Source organism: Eriocheir sinensis, chromosome 37 (assembly GCF_024679095.1).
Source record: "Eriocheir sinensis breed Jianghai 21 chromosome 37, ASM2467909v1, whole genome shotgun sequence".
Lineage (NCBI taxonomy): Eukaryota > Metazoa > Arthropoda > Malacostraca > Decapoda > Varunidae > Eriocheir > Eriocheir sinensis.
This window is the reverse complement of record NC_066545.1, coordinates 4,894,029-4,910,176: the sequence shown is the minus strand read 5'-3', so window position 1 is coordinate 4,910,176 and position 16,148 is coordinate 4,894,029. Positions and strand designations below refer to the sequence as shown.

The following is a 16,148-nucleotide window of genomic DNA, read 5'->3' as shown; positions in this document are numbered from 1 at the left end:
CTCCATTCCTACATCACCACCACTACCAGGAACCACACCTCCACCTCCACTTCCACCGCCAACATTCTACACCGTCAGAGCGAACCTTACTGCTCCTACTCAATACCCTCACTATCACCCAGCCCTTCCACGTCCCCCCTCCACCACCTCCACCACCACCCACGAGCCTCAGGTTATCCTCACCGTGGAATATGATCGTCGTAACTCACATTACTTAATTACTTTGTCTAGTGGTATCTGAGCTGCCTCGTTTTTTCAATTTATCTTTTTTCTTCTTTTTAATTAGTCTCTTCAGTCAGGTTTAGCAGCTGCGCCACTCGTCCATCTCCGAGAGTCTTCCGTTTACTCTTTCTTTCCCGCTCCAAAACTCAGATCGTGGGAGTTATAATTACAGTCTTCACCCGTTATAAAGTCTTAGGTCCTTTTTATCAACCTCTTCGAAGCCTTAGTCCATCTATTTCAAAAGGCTCTCGCAGAAGTTGTCGGGTTTCCATGGGGAGTTTCCTGGGCCTGGCGGTAGTTTTGCGAAGCTTCTGCGCCATGAACGGGAAAACATTCTAATGACAGTAAAGGTCCAGATTAGGACCCAACTCACACTGGTGGACGAGACTATTCTTTTCTGGTGGTTTTCGGTGTGCTATGAAAGACTCTGCTAACTGTTTCTGTCGCAAATCATTAAATCACACACAAAAAAAAAATAAAAAAATTTCAAAGCGTGTTGAACAACGCCGCCGCCGTTGCAAAATAGCGCAGAGAGGTTCAACTTGGACACCCGTGGAAAATCGAGGGTTTTGTGTGGGGGGAGCGTATTTAAACTACTCCAACTGAACTTTACATAACCTCCTAACCAGGAGGGGCGCAGCCCCCCTTGGGACCCCCCCCCCCCCTATGTATATGCGACCTATTTCTGCGAGGAGGTATTTCTCGCAACACCGGCTGGGCCGCCGCCGCGGCCGCCGACAGAAGAGGCTACGCTTTCGTGAATAGTATCCTTATTATTATTTGATATATTATGTATATATTATTATAAATTATCGTGCCGTGGTGAGGATTTCTCTTACTGAAGCATCAGGCAACCCAACAGTCCCTCCTACCACCACCACCATGGCGGGCGCGGGCGGGCGCGACTGCGCGACTGACGTAAATATTTACATTTTTTTTATATCACAAGAACGAGTGATTTGCGACGGGAAAGCAATACGGCAATGTGTTGTATGGACACTAAACCCTTCATAGAGCACCAAGGCATTCGTGGCTGTGAGTTGGGCCCTGATCTAGAATGATACCCTTACGACAACCCGACGTACTTCTTCTTTGGCCTTAAAAAAACATTCGTAACAAGACTAAAAAAAAAAAAATAATAATAATAATAAGTGTTAGATCCAACCTTAGTCTTTCATCCTTCAGAACGCAGCTTTCATCCATTATATATTTCTTCCCCAGTCAATAAGAACTTATATAATTTTGGTAGGTAATCTAAATCTTAAATTCACCCTTAATCTCCCCCCTTTAGAACGTATCTTTCATCCGATACATATTCCTTCGTTAGTCCATATGAAGCGTTTTAATCTTCCTAAGTTCTCTAGAAAAAAAAAGATCTCACAAGCGTTATACTTTCAATCCTCAACTCATTTGTAGCTTAAAATTTGCCTTAATATTCCGCCCTTCACAACTTGTCTGACATACGCTATACTTTCCTTTTTTGATCATTATTAAGCCTTGGATTTTCCTTAGTCCTCCGTCCTTCACAACTTGTTTGACATGCATTATACTTTCTTTCTTGATCATTATAAAGCCATGAGTCTTTCTTTGTCCTCCATCCTTCATTATTTGTCTTATAAGAACATAAGAACATAAGAACGTAAGGAGTCTGCAAGAGGCCGGTTGGCCTATACAAGGCAGCTCCTGTACACTCAACCCTACCTTACCTCACCATCCATGGCTTTATCTAACCTCTCCTTGAATGTATCTATGGTATTGGCACCCACAACATGGCTCCCAAGCCTGTTGCATTCATCTACCACTCTATTCTCTATTGGTGAACCAATTCTTGCCTATGTCTTTGTTGAATCTGTATTTGTCTAACTTAAAACCATTGCTACGCGTCTTACCTGGCTCTTTTACTATCAAAATCTTATTGACATCCCCTTTATTAAAGCCCTTCATCCACTTATAGACTTCGATCAAGTTTCCTCGCAACCTTCGCCTTTCTAGAGACTGTATATTTAAATGCTTCAGCCTGTCTTCATAAGGCAAGTTTCTCACCCCCTGAATCATCTTTGTCATCCTCCTCTGTACAGATTCTAACATCTTGATATCCATTCTATAGTAGGGGGACCAGAACTGAACTGCATAATCGAGATGAGGTCTAACTAGTGCTAAGTAAAGTTTGAGGATGACTTCAGCGTTCCTATTGCTTACGCTCCTTGAGATGAAACCCAGTACTCTGTTTGCCCGATTTTTAGCCTGAATGGATTGAGCCCTAGGACGGAGGTCAGCGCTCACAAGTACTCCTAAGTCTCTCTCACGCCCAGACCTGCTTAGAGGAGTGTCATTTAAGGAGTAATTGTGTGAGGGATTATTCCTATACCTACACTCAGAATGCTACACTTCCCGACATTGAATTCCATCTGCCACTTCCCCGCCCAATCATATGGTCTGTCAAGCTCATCCTGGATAACGCTAGCGTCCCTGTCTGATTGGATTACTCTACCGATCTTGGTATCATCTGCGAACTTACTGACATCACTACTAATTCCTGTGTCCAAGTCCAAGATATAGTTTGCTCCTCTTATCGTCATTAAATTTTCAGTCTTCCTCAGTCCTCCACCCTTCAGAGTATGTCTTACAGGCGATATATTTTCATCTACTAATGGTTGCAAAGTCCAGGATAAGGGGAGTAAGGAGAAGGAGAGGAAGGGGAAGGGAAAGAGGAGGGGGACTTAGAGAGGGAGAGCCTCAAGATAAGAGAAATTAATGGAAGGGGAAGAATGGAGAAGTGCAAAGACGTAAGAGTAATTGTCCTTCGTCTTCCACCCTTCATAATGTCTTACAGGTAAAACAATGTCAAAGGGATTTAGAGAGGGAAAGATTAAAGACAGGGAGACGAATGGAAGGAGAAGAAAGGAAAAGTGCAAAGACGTGACAGTAGTATATAGTTCTCTGCCCTTCACTACGCGTCTCACAGGTAAAGCAATCATCCCCTGATCCCTCCACCCACCTGCGACAGTCATCACCTTGGTCCTGACGGCGGTGCGGAAGGAGGGACCCTCGCCCATCACCTCACACTTGAACAGCCCAGACGTCTCCTCCGACACGTTGAGGAGCACCACCGTCTCCTCCGTCGACGCCTCCTTCTGTCCAGAGGAAGAAGAAGGGAACTAAGATAAAGGAGAGAAAAGAGAATTTGGTAAAGCAGAGGATGGGGACGAGGGGAAAAAGGGACAGGGAAGAAGATGGGATGAGTCGAAGAAGGGAAGGATGGAGAGGTAGAAAAGAGGATGGGGACGAAGGGAATCAGGGAAGGAGGATAATAGGGATAGGTTGAAGAGGGGGAGGATGGAGAAGTAAAAAAGAGGATGGGGAAGAGGGGAATCAGGGAAGGGAAAGAAGGTAGAGATGGTTTGAAGAAGGGGAGGATGTGGAGGTAGGAATGAGGATGAGGAAGAAGGGAATCAGGGACAGGAAAGAAGATGGGAAGAGGTCGAAGAAGAGAAGGATATAGAAGTAAGGAAGAGGATGTGAATGATGCAAAACGACAAATAAAGGGATAGGTAGGGGGGCACATTAGAGTGGAAACGAGGTAAAAGTAGGGAAGAAAATGGGGATGAGGAAAAAAGGCAAATAAATTGATAGGGATGACAGTATATTAGGGTACGGAGGATGTAGAAGAAGGGAAGGAATGGGATGAGGCAAAAATACTAAAAAGTGGATAGGTAGAGGTTATAGTAAGGTAGAGACGAGGTAGAAAAGAGGATAGGGATGAGGGGAGAAATAAATGGATAGGGATGGGGTATATTACGGTAGGGAGGATGTAGAGGTAGAGAAGAGGATGGGGATGAGGGGACAAATAAATGGATAGGGATGGGGTATGTTAGGGTACAGACGAGGAGAGGGATGGGGTATGTTAGGGTACAGACGAGGAGAGGGATGGGGTATGTTAGGGTACAGACGAGGGGAGGGATGGGGTATGTTAGGGTACAGACGAGGAGAGGGATGGGGTATGTTAGGGTACAGACGAGGGGAGGGATGGGGTATGTTAGGGTACAGACGAGGGGAGGGATGGGGTATGTTAGGTTACAGACGAGGAGAGGGATGGGGTATGTTAGGGTACAGACGAGGAGAGGGATGGGGTATGTTAGGGTACAGACGAGGAGAGGGATGGGGTATGTTAGGGTACAGACGAGGGGAGGGATGGGGTATGTTAGGGTACAGACGAGGAGAGGGATGGGGTATGTTAGGGTACAGACGAGGAGAGGGATGGGGTATGTTAGGGTACAGACGAGGAGAGGGATGGGGTATGTTAGGGTACAGACGAGGGGAGGGATGGGGTAGCACTCACTCACCTACGAGTACTTTCACTCATTCGATCACTCACTCGCTCACTAACTATCGCTCTCTCATAGTCGCATCTAACTTACCCATTCACTCACACACTCACAACCTCACTCATACTCTAACAAACTACCCCACTCTCTTCCTCCACACCACACATTCACTCACTCTTCTACTCACTCATTTGCCCATCTGTCAAACAACTATACCCATCTCTCTCCCAACCACACACTCACTCACTCATTATTTTACTCACTCATCTGTCAACAAACAACCTCTCTCTCACTTTCTCCCAATCACTCATTCACTTACCTACTCCCATACTCACTCACTAACTCATCCCTCACTTTTCTCTCTCTCTCTCTCTCTCTCTCTCTCTCTCTCTCTCTCTCTCTCTCTCTCTCTCTCTCTCTCTCTCTCTCTCTCTCTCTCTCTCTCTCTCTCTCTCTCACTCACTCACTCACTCACTCACTCACTCACTCACTCACTCTCTCTCTCTCTCTCTGCCACTCACCGCCACGTTAATCCCCCTGAAGGAGTACGCGTGTTTCGGGTCGTAGTCGCTGCCCTTGTAGGTGTAGAACTGGTCCCTGCCGCGCCACCAGTTCACGGTGTAGAGGTGGTGCTCGGGGCCGCCCAGACGGAAGCGGCAGGTGAGTGTGACGTTGCGGCCAGCCTTCGGGGTCTGCGGCACGCCCAGCTCCGTGATCTGAACAGTCTTGTCCGTGAAGGTGCCCGCCGCCGCCGCCTCCACTCCCACGCCCGCTGTGGCATGGAGGATGGTGAGGGGTTGTCTTGGTGGTGGTGGTGGTGGTATTCGAGTTGGTGTTGATATTAGTGTAGAAGGGATGGTATGAATGTGGTTTAGAGTATAGAAGTTATCGAGTGCTCTTATATTTACTTCTTTTTTTACTTGAGTTTGCAATATTTGTTTATTTAACTGTGTTTTACTGGTCTGTTTACTGCAGCAATTTTTCGCGGGTTATATTGTTGCTGGGGGCTTCTTCTTTACTTTATATGTTTTCAAACTAAATAAACCGTCAGTTATTTTTATTATCATTATTCTCATCATTACTACTATTAATGTTGTTGTTACTGTTATTGTTTTTGCTATTGTTGTTTTGTGGGTGGTTGTTGATAGAAGGTCTCTCTCTCTCTCTCTCTCTCTCTCTCTCTCTCTCTCTCTCTCTCTCTCTCTCTCTCTCTCTCTCTCTCTCTCTCTCTCTCTCTCTCTCTCTCTCTCTCTCTCTCTCTCTCTCTCTCTCTCTCTCTCTCTCTCTCTCTCTCTCTCTCTCTCTCTCTCTCTCTCTCTCTCTCTCTCTCTCTCTCTCTCTCTCTCTCTCTCTCTCTCTCTCTCTCTCTCTCTCTCTCTCTCTCTCTCTCTCTCTCTCTCTCTCTAACTATTTCCATGAATCCAAGCCTTTCCCCCTGGGATTTGATGAACATCTACATACACTTCAGGAACTAAGCTGCCGACACTTTTTTGTAACTCCATCTGTAACAATTTTCCTCGAGCAGAACTAAAGGGAACGGATTTTCTTTTTACAGCAGGAGGGGGCGAGGTAAAGAGTGCTGGAATCTGGACTATTCTTTTCCTTGCATAGATAGATAGATAGATAGATACATAGATACATAGATACATACATACATACATACATACATACATACATAGGTAGTTAGATAGATAAAAAGATAGACTGATACATAGATAGACAGATAGACAGATCTTCTTCTTCTTCTTTTGACCTGTAACGCTTTGTATCGCTTCTTAGGTCCTCCTCCTCTCGTTCCTCCCTTCTTCTTATTCACACACCTTCCTTTTCAGTGTTACATAATTTTCCAAACTGAAATAGTCACTTATCTTCACTTATTCAAGCATTTGTGCCCTTTTTTTCCCAGCACTGCGCGAGGAACACTTTTGCCAACTTTCCATTCTTCTCTCTGATGCCTCTTTGTCCTCATACAGCCCCAATACCGTGCAGATCGCATACATACATACATACATACATGCATACATACAGACAGACACATACATACATACATACATACATACACAGACAGACAGACACATACATACATACATACATACACAGACAGACACATACATACATACATATATACATACATACATACACAGACAGACAGACACATACATACATACATACATACATACATAAATACAGACAGACAGACAGACATACAGACATACAGACACATAGATATACAGGTAAATAATAGATAGATAGATAGATATAGATATAGATAGATAGATAGAGAGATAGATAGACAGATGTAGATATATATATATATATATATATATATATATATATATATATATATATATATATATATAGATAGATAGATAGATAGATAGATAGATAGATAGATAGATAGATAGATAGATAGATATAGATATATAGATAGATATAGATATATAGATATATATAGATATAGATATAGATAGATAGATAGATAGATAGATAGATAGATAGATAGAGATATACAGTTAGATAGATAAATAGATAGAGATATACAGTTAGATAGATAAACAGATAGAGATATATAGATAGATAGATAAATAGATAGAGATATACAGTTAGATAGATAAATATATAGAGATATATAGATATATAGATAAATAGATAGAGATATATAGATAGATAGATAAATATATAGAGATATACAGTTAGATAGATAAACAGATAGATATATAGATAGATAGATAAATAGATAGAGATATACAGTTAGATAGATAAATAGATAGAGATATACAGTTAGATAGATAAATAGATAGAGATATACAGTTAGATAGATAAATAGATAGAGATATACAGTTAGATAGATAAATATATAGATATACAGTTAGGTAGATAAATAGATAGAGATATACAGTTAGATAGATAAATAGATAGAGATATACAGTTATATAGATAAATAGATAGAGATATACAGTTAGATAGATAAATAGATAGATATACAGTTAGATAGATAAATAGATAGAGATATACAGTTAAATAGATAAATAGATAGAGATATACAGTTAGATAGACAAACAGAGATATATAGATAGATAGATAAATAGATAGAGATATACAGTTAGATAGATAAATAGATAGAGATATACAGTTAGATAGATAAATAGATAGAGATATATAGATAGATAGATAAATAGATAGAGATATACAGTTAGATAGATAAATAGATAGATATATAGATAGATAGATAAATAGAGAGATATACAGTTAGATAGATAAATAGATAGAGATATATAGATAGATAGATAAATAGATAGAGATATACATATAGATAGATAAATAGATAGATAGAAAGATGGATACAGACACAGCTTTACAAAATACAGTATACAAACAAATAAAAAAAAAAACACTCACTCTCCCAGAACTAACACAGAGTCAAACAAAACAAAAAGTGTTGCCACGAACCTGAGGTGAGGAGCGAGGACGCGGTGAGGCCGACCACCAGCAACACACACACCATGCCGCAGCAACACCCTGCAACACAAACACACACCCTGTCAATACAGATACTCCAACACACAACCTTTCAACACACAACACAACCACACGCTGTCAACACAATCAAACACACCACTCAGCACCACAGAACACAAGCACCGTATCAACACACAACCTTTCAACACACAACACAACACACACCCTGTCAACACAATCAAACACACACCTCAGCACCACAGAACACAAGCACCGTATCAACACACAACCTTTCAACACATAACACAACCACACGCTGTCAACACACACCCTGCCCACACACAACACAAACACACATCTGCAATACACTCACTTACCATGCCGCGACAACACCCTGCAACACAAACACACACTGTCAACACAAAACGTAATCACACAGACTTTCAACACATAACACAACCACACCCGCTGCCAACACAACAGAAACAAACATCATAACTATTATTTTTATATAATACAAAAACATCGAATCAACACATCTTGTTACTACTGGACACTAACACACAACCTTTCAACATACATCACAAACACACACGCTGCAAACACACAAACAAGAAACACAACCTTTCAACATTAAACATAAACACACAACCCTGCCAACACACAACACAACACACACCGTGCCACAACACAACACAAACACACACCATCCAAACACCACTACTGTTGTTTTAATCATTTCCCTGCCACGGTACCGCAAGACCAGACCCTACCCCCCCCCCCCCCCCTAGTCCATCAAGTATCAATATGACGGATGATCAGTAATAAGAGAAGATGGCGCCACTATAAACACTTACCTGCGCCATGACGGGCTGGGGCCGACTACCATCTAGGCCCCTCAAGAAAAGCCTACCGGCGCTATAGGAGTACACGTAAAAAAAAAGAAAAAAAAAAAAAGCAACCAACCCTCACTCTAAGGAAGGAACATCACAGACAACCAAGCAAGCGTCATACATCACGGCACCCACTATAAATAAAATTCGCCTGCGCTACTAAAGGGCTGGGGTCGTCCAAGAGAGCCCATCGTAAGAAAGCCTACCGGAGCTATCGGCAGCACCCCTCCCCCCCCAAAAAAAAATGGCCCGAAACTCTCACCCTGACGAAGAAACAGCAAGAAAATAGCCTTAAAACCTCACCTACAACAACAAAACAAAAAATAAGTAGCCCCAACATACCCTAATAAAAGAACACTAAGGAACCCCCCCCCCCCCCCGCCCCAAGCCTAGCCCTACACAAGGAACAGCGTGGAAAAGTGAGCATAAGGGTGTAAGTGTGTCGAAGGAACAGCAAGAAATACACAAAACCTCACTTATAGAAGACAAAACAAGAATCAGTCGCCAAAAACTTACTAAACCCAACTAAAGAACAAGGAACAGCCCACCAAGCCTAACCCAGCCCAAGGAACAGCGAGGAAAGTGAGCATAAGTGTGTGTGTCGAAGGAAGAAGAATAGACTCAACACCTCACTAAAAAAAAAGGCAAAACAAGAATCAATCCTCATCCACTTACTTAACCCCAATAAAAGAACACGAAGGAACAGCCCCCCCACCAGGATTAACCCTAGCTAAGGAACAACAAGAAATAGACCGAAACTATTACTTTAAAGCGACAAAACAAAGAAAAAAGCTCCCAAACACTTATTTACCTCAACGAAAGAGCAATAAGAAACAATATCAAACTTACCCCAATAAAAGAACACTGAGGGACGGTCCCCAAGCCTAACCCCACCCAGGGAACGGCGTGGAAAAGTGAGCATAAGTGTATAAGTGTGTCGGACTCGCCTCTCCTCCTTGCTAAACACGCCAAGGTTCTGCAGATCGCGGGGTCTCTAAAACAAATTATTCTTGACCGAAACTGCGATTCGGCCCAAAGCCTTCATTATGCAAATGGAGGGAAGGAGGGAGGGAAGGAGGGAGAGAGGAAGGGATGGAGAGAAAGATAGAAGGAGGAGGGAGGGGCTGAAGGAAGGAGCAAGGGAGGGACAGGGATATGAAAGTGCAATGGGCGAGAGAGGGAAGAGAGAAGAGAGGAAGGGGAAGAGGGGAGGGAGGAGGGGGAAGATAGGAAGGAGGAAGGGGAAGGTAGGAGGGAGGAAGGGGAAGAAAGAAACGTTGGACGGTGAAACGAAGACAAAGAATGCAGTAACGGTTTGAGAGAGAGAGAGAGAGAGAGAGAGAGAGAGAGAGTGTGTGTGTGTGGAGGTTTTTTTTTGCGTGTGTATATTTGTTCACTTTTTTTCACTCCTCTTTGTGCATTAATAGATAAAATAACTTCCTTTCCCCTTCCCCTAACTTTCCCTTTCCTCTTTCCTTTCCTTTCCTTCCCTCTCTTTCCCCGTTTTCATCAATCAATTAACCATACCTACAAACGTTTATTTAGTCTTCCCTTCCCTTCCCATCCCTCTCCTTTCCTTCCCCTTCCTTCCCTTTATTTTCCTTCCTTAATTCCTCCTCTTTCTTCTAACTCATTCTTTCCTTTCCTTCCCTTCCCTCTACATTCCCTGCCTTTAACCTGCCCTTGCTTTCTCTTCCCTTCCTTTTCATTTCCTTCCCTACCCATCGCTTCCCTTTAATTTTCCTTCCTTTATTCCTCCTCTTTCTTCTTACGCATTCTTTCCTTTCCTTTCCTTCCCTTCTCTTCCCTTAACCTGCCCTTCCTTTCCATTTCCTTCCCTTCCATTCCATTCCCTTCCCTTCCTTTAACCTTTCATTCATTTCCTTTCCCTTCCCTTTCCTTCCATCTACATTCCCTTCCCTTATCCTTCCATTCCTTTCCCTTTCCTTCCCTTCCCTTCCATTCCTTCCCCTTTCCTTTCATCTACATTCCCTTCCCTTATCCTTCCATACCTTCCCCTTGCATTCAAGCTAGAAATCGAGCAAATAGGGTACTGGGATTTATTTCAAGGAGCGTAAGCAACAGAAGCCCCGAAGTCTTCCTCAAACTATATTTAGCATTAGTTAGACCTCATCTTGACTATGCGGTTCAGTTCTGGTCACCCTACTATAGAATGGATATCAAAATGTTAGAATCGGTGCGGAGGAGGATGACTAAGATGATTCAGGGGTTGAGAAACTTGCCATACGAGGAAAGACTCAAACAGTTAAACTTGCATTCTCTAGAAAGGCGAAGGGTGCGTGGAGACATGATCGAAGTTTATAAATGGATGAAGGGCTTTAATAAGGGAGACATTCATAAGGTTTTGTTGGTAAGAGAACCGGGTAGGACACGAAGTAATGGGTTTAAACTGGATAAATTCAGATTCAACAGGGACATAGGCAAAAATTGGTTTACTAACAGGGTGGTGGATGAGTGGAATAGGCTTAGCAGTCATGTGGTGAGTGCCAATACAATTGTTACACTCAAAAATAGACTAGATAAATTCATGGACAGCGATATTAGGTGGGGTTAGATACACGGGAGCTTAGGGTCAAAGGAGCTGCCCCGTACAGGCCTACCGGCCTCTTGCAGACTCCTGCGTTCTTATGTTCTTATGTTCTTATGTTCCCTTCCCTTTCCATTCCTTTCCTTCCCTCTACATTCCCTTCCCTTAACCTGCCCTTCCTTTCCCTTCCCTTCCATTCCATTCCATTCCATCCCCTTTCCTTCCCTCTACATTCCCTTCCCTTAACCTGCCCTTCCTTTCCCTTCCCTTCCATTCCATTCCATTCCATTCCCTTTCCTTCCCTCTACATTCCCTTCCCTTAACCTGCCCTTCCTTTCCCTTCCCGTTCATTCCATTCCATTCCATCCCGTTTCCTTCCCTTCCCTTTTCTTTCCCTCCCCTTTTTTCTCCCATTTCATTTTTCCTTTATCCCACCTGCCACCTCTCTCCCTCCTTACCACTTGTCTTGCACCTGTTCCCTTTGGCCTACCCAGCCTGATCCAGCTCTCTCGCTTGTCTTACCTGTCACTTTCCTTTCCCCCTACCTTTATTTTCCCTTAACTTCCCTTTACTTTACGTTATATTTCTTCTTCCCTAATCTTCCCTTTCCCCTTTCCCTTTTCATTAACTATTACGTTGTACAAACCTTTCCTTTCCGTCCCTTCTTTCCTGCTCTTCCCTTCCCTTCCTCTCCTTTCCCCTTTCTCTCTCTTTCCATCCTCCTTTTCCTCTTCATTTACCCTTTACCCTTTACCTGAGCTACAAACGTTTACCCAACCTTACCTTATCTTCCCTTCTTCTTCCCTTCCTCTTATTCTTTCCTTTCCCCTTTCCTTCCCCTCTTCCTCCCATTTCCCTTCCCTCCTTTTAATTACCTTTCCCACTAACAAGAGCTGCAAATTCTACCCAACTTTAGCTTCCCCTCTATTCCCCTTCCCTCCCCTTTTCTAGCCTTCCCTCTCCCCTTCCCAATTCTTACCTTCCTTTCTCTACACTTCCCTCAGCCCTTACCTTCCTTTCTCTTCCCTCTCCTCTCCACTTTCCTACCTCTTCCCTTCATTCTCCCCTTCCTACCTCTTCCACCTTCCCTTCTCTAACTTCCCTTCTTTCCTTACCATCCCTCTCCCTTCATTAACCATTCTTCTGCCCTACTCTACGTCTTTCTCTCCTTACCATTCTCTAACTTTCCCTCTCCCCCTTCCCTTCTTTTCCCTCCCCTCCCCCAGTCCCTTTTCTTCTTTAACCTTTCTTCTTCCCATCCTAGCCCTCACCTTCCCCTCTCTAACCATCTCTCTCCGTTCCTATCTCTTCCCTTCCCTTCTCTAGCCTTCCCTCTCCTCTTTCCTGTCCTCTTCCCTTCCCTTCTTTTCCCTCTCCTCCCCCATTCCCTTTCCTTCTTTAACCTTTCTTCTTCCCCTCCTACCCCTTACCTTCCCTTCTCTGACCAGCCCTCTCCCTTCCCTTCTCTAACCTTCCCTCTCCCCCTTCCCTTCTTTTCCCTCCCCTTTCCCCATTCCCTTTCCTTCTTTAACCTTTATTCTTCCCTTCCTACCCCTTACCAGCCCTTCTCTAACCATCCCTCTCCCTTCCCTTCTCTAACCTCCCTTACCTCCCCTTCCCTTCCCTTCCCTCCCCTTCCCTTCCCTTCACCGCCCCCTCCATCTCAAACACCTTCTCCATCTTGCTTTATCCCGGGTCACAACACCGTTTCTTTTCTCCTCTCCCTTCCTCCCCCTTTCTCTCCCTCCTCCCCCCTTTCTCTCCACGCACCAGCAGTATCCATTAGCCTTTCGACTTTTCTTCAGCGGCTCAAGAAATCCCTCCCTCCCTCCCTCCCTCCCCTCTCCTCTCTTTCCTCCCCCCTCCGTTAATCCTCTCCCACCTAGCTTCTGACGTCATTACCCCCCCTCTCTCTCTCTCTCTCTCTCTCTCTCTCTCTCTCTCTCTCTCTCTCTCTCTCTCTCTCTCTCTCTCTCTCTCTCTCTCTCTCTCTCTCTCTCTCTCTCTCTCTTAACTAAAAATATGGGTCTTTTGTTTGGCTTCTTTGTGAATTTTTTACTTCTTTTCACTTTTCTCATCATCATATATATATTATTTTCTTCTCATCCTCCTCCTCTTCTTCTCCCTTCCATTTTCTTTTTTTTCTTTTTTTTGCTTCTTTTTCTAATTCTTCCTATTATCTGTCTCTTTATGATCTTTTTTTCCGTTTCTTTTCCTTCTTCGAATTTCTTCTTCTTCTTCTTCTTCTTCTTCTTCTTCTTCTTCTTCCTCTCCTTCTCCTTCTTCTTCTTCTTCTTCTTCTTCTTTTTCTTTTTCTTCCTCTTCCTCTATTTCCTGCTTACTTCGCTTCTTTCCTCCAGTCCTTCCTTCGATTCTTTATATTCCAATTCCAACCCTTTTCCTTCTTTCTTCTCAGCTTCTTGGCCTTTTGCGCTGTGTAGTCGATCCATCACTTAGGATCACGTCGCAGTAACACCTTTTCACTTTTCTTTCTTTCCTTCTCTATCTCTCTCTATCTATATCTATCTATCTATCTCTCTATCTGTTTCTCACATTTTTCTCACCACATCCAAAACTCAACCTCTCTTTACCTCTCTATTCGTCTCCCTCTTCCTCCTCCTCCTCCTCCTCCTCCTCGTTCTCGTCCTCGTCCTAACACAAACCAATACTAATAATCACAACGGTACCAGACTATAAAAAAAACACCACTACTACTAACTACCACTATCAACCTGTACCATATACCACTCATACCACTGCCCTCTCCCTTGACCGTCTCTTCCTACTCTTCCTCCGGCTCGCCCTTCCCAGCTATCACAACCACGGCGTTCCCCGACTACCACAAAGGGCTCACGTCACTCTATGAGGCACCACCGTTATTACCACGGCTGGCGAGACGGTTAAGGTGGTAAGATTAAAAGCTAAAAGGAGAGCGCGGGGGATTTCCAGAGAGCAAGAGATCAAGGGTTAGGGAGAGAGGGCGCAAGGGAGAGAAGAGTCTGGATGAGGAGAGAGAGCGAGGGAGAGGCGAGGGTGAGGCTTGGCAGAGTTACAACAAGAAGAGAAAGAGAGAAAAGAAAGGTGATGAGGTCTGAGGGAGGGAAAGGGGAGAGTGTTGGAGAAGTATATTGTGGGTGAGGATCAAGAGAAGTAAATGAAAGGAGATACAAGAAGAAGAAAAAAAGGAGAAGAGCAGGACAGGAGAGGAGGAAGAAGCATGGAAAAAAAAGGGGAGAATGGAAAAGAAGGGTAAAATGTAGGAGAGGTCTATCGTGGGTGAGGATGGAGAGAAGTAAGTGAAAGGATGTACAAGAAAGAAGGAGGAGGAGGAAGAGGCATGGAAAAGAAGGGGGAATGTAGGAGAGGTGTATCGTGAGTGAGGTTGGAGAGAAGTAAATGCAAGGATATACAAGAAAAAGAGAAAGAGAGAGGAGGAAGAGACATGGAACATATGCAAGGCTGAGGGAAAGAAGGTCGGTCAGGGTAGAACAAAGATTTAGCAGAATGGACAAATAGGATAGCAGTGTGGGGACGACAAAGAAAGAGGTTGGGTAAGGTAAAGCAAAAAAGTAAGAAAAACTATGATCATTTTTTTTTCACATTTCGGCCCAAGGCGCCGGTAGACTTTCTTGCTGGGCCCGTTGTGGGCACAGGCAAGTGTTTTTATAGTGGCGCCATCTGCTCGGCTCATGCTGCCCCCCTGGAGCTTATCTTTGATCCTCCCTTTTAGAGAGACACTAGAGTCCGGATTGATAGGTGATCTTCAGGACAGCATAGGATAAAAGTATTGGAAAGACAAGGAAAGACGTAAAATAAAAATAAAATAAAAATAATCGGATGGAGGTGGAAAGCAGCAAAAACGAAAAAAAAAAAGGATGGAGTTGAAAAAAAAAGGCGTAACTCTGGTTAGAAAAAGGTGATTGGAAGCAAAACGGAGTAACAGACAGGATAAACAGGAAAGAAAAAGGAGTAGTCAAGGAAAGGAGGAGGGCAGCGAGGGGGGGGGGGGAGGCTGAGAGTGCAACCAACAACAACAAAAAGAGTAACGGAAAGGTCAAACAGGGAAGAGGAGTGAGGCAGGAGGGAAAGGATGGGGATGTGGAGGCATGTTATGGAGTGGGAGTGCGTGTGGTAGTGGTGGTGGAGGAAGTGGAGTGGGAGTACGTGTGGTAGTGGTGGTGGAGGAAGTGGAGTGGGAGTGCGTGTGGTAGTGGTGGTGGAAGAAGTGGAGTGGGAGTACGTGTGGTAGTGGTGGTGGAGGAAGTGGAGTGGGAGTGCGTGTGGTAGTGGTGGTGGAGGAAGTGGAGTGGGAGTGCGTGTGGTAGTGGTGGTGGAGGAAGTGGAGTGGGAGTACGTGTGGTAGTGGTGGTGGAGGAAGTGGAGTGGGAGTGCGTGTGGTAGTGGTGGTGGAGGAAGTGGAGTGGGAGTGCGTGTGGTAGTGGTGGTGGAGGAAGTGGAGTGGGAGTCCGTGTGGTAGTGCTGATGGTGGTGTGGGGGGCGGGGGCGGTGAAATAGCCATAGTATCGGCATAGTTTCGGCAGCTCAGTTCGCCTGTTGAAAAGCCTCTGTTGGAAGCTGCTGTGATTTCCATGGACTGTTTTGCGATCCGAGTGACAGTTGGACACGATTTCTGCATCATGGACGGGAAAACCAACCATGAAAACCCGGTTAGCCTTTCAGCGAAGTTGCTGGAGTTTTCAT

At 44.2% G+C, this 16,148-nt stretch overlaps 1 protein-coding gene across 3 annotated transcripts in view; it reads right to left on the bottom strand.

The window, feature by feature from the left end:
* LOC127008110 (uncharacterized) overlaps positions 1-16,148 on the bottom strand; it is a 159,708-nt gene that overhangs the window by 3,117 nt on the left and 140,443 nt on the right. For all 3 annotated transcript variants that reach the window (XM_050879719.1, XM_050879717.1, XM_050879718.1), the window contains 3 exons: positions 7,998-8,066; positions 5,069-5,319; positions 3,221-3,356 (listed from right to left, as the gene is read on the bottom strand). In XM_050879719.1, the coding sequence (XP_050735676.1) occupies positions 3,221-3,356; positions 5,069-5,319; positions 7,998-8,052 (442 nt within the window). In that variant the 5' untranslated portion in view covers positions 8,053-8,066. The remainder of the gene's footprint in view (positions 1-3,220; positions 3,357-5,068; positions 5,320-7,997; positions 8,067-16,148) is intronic.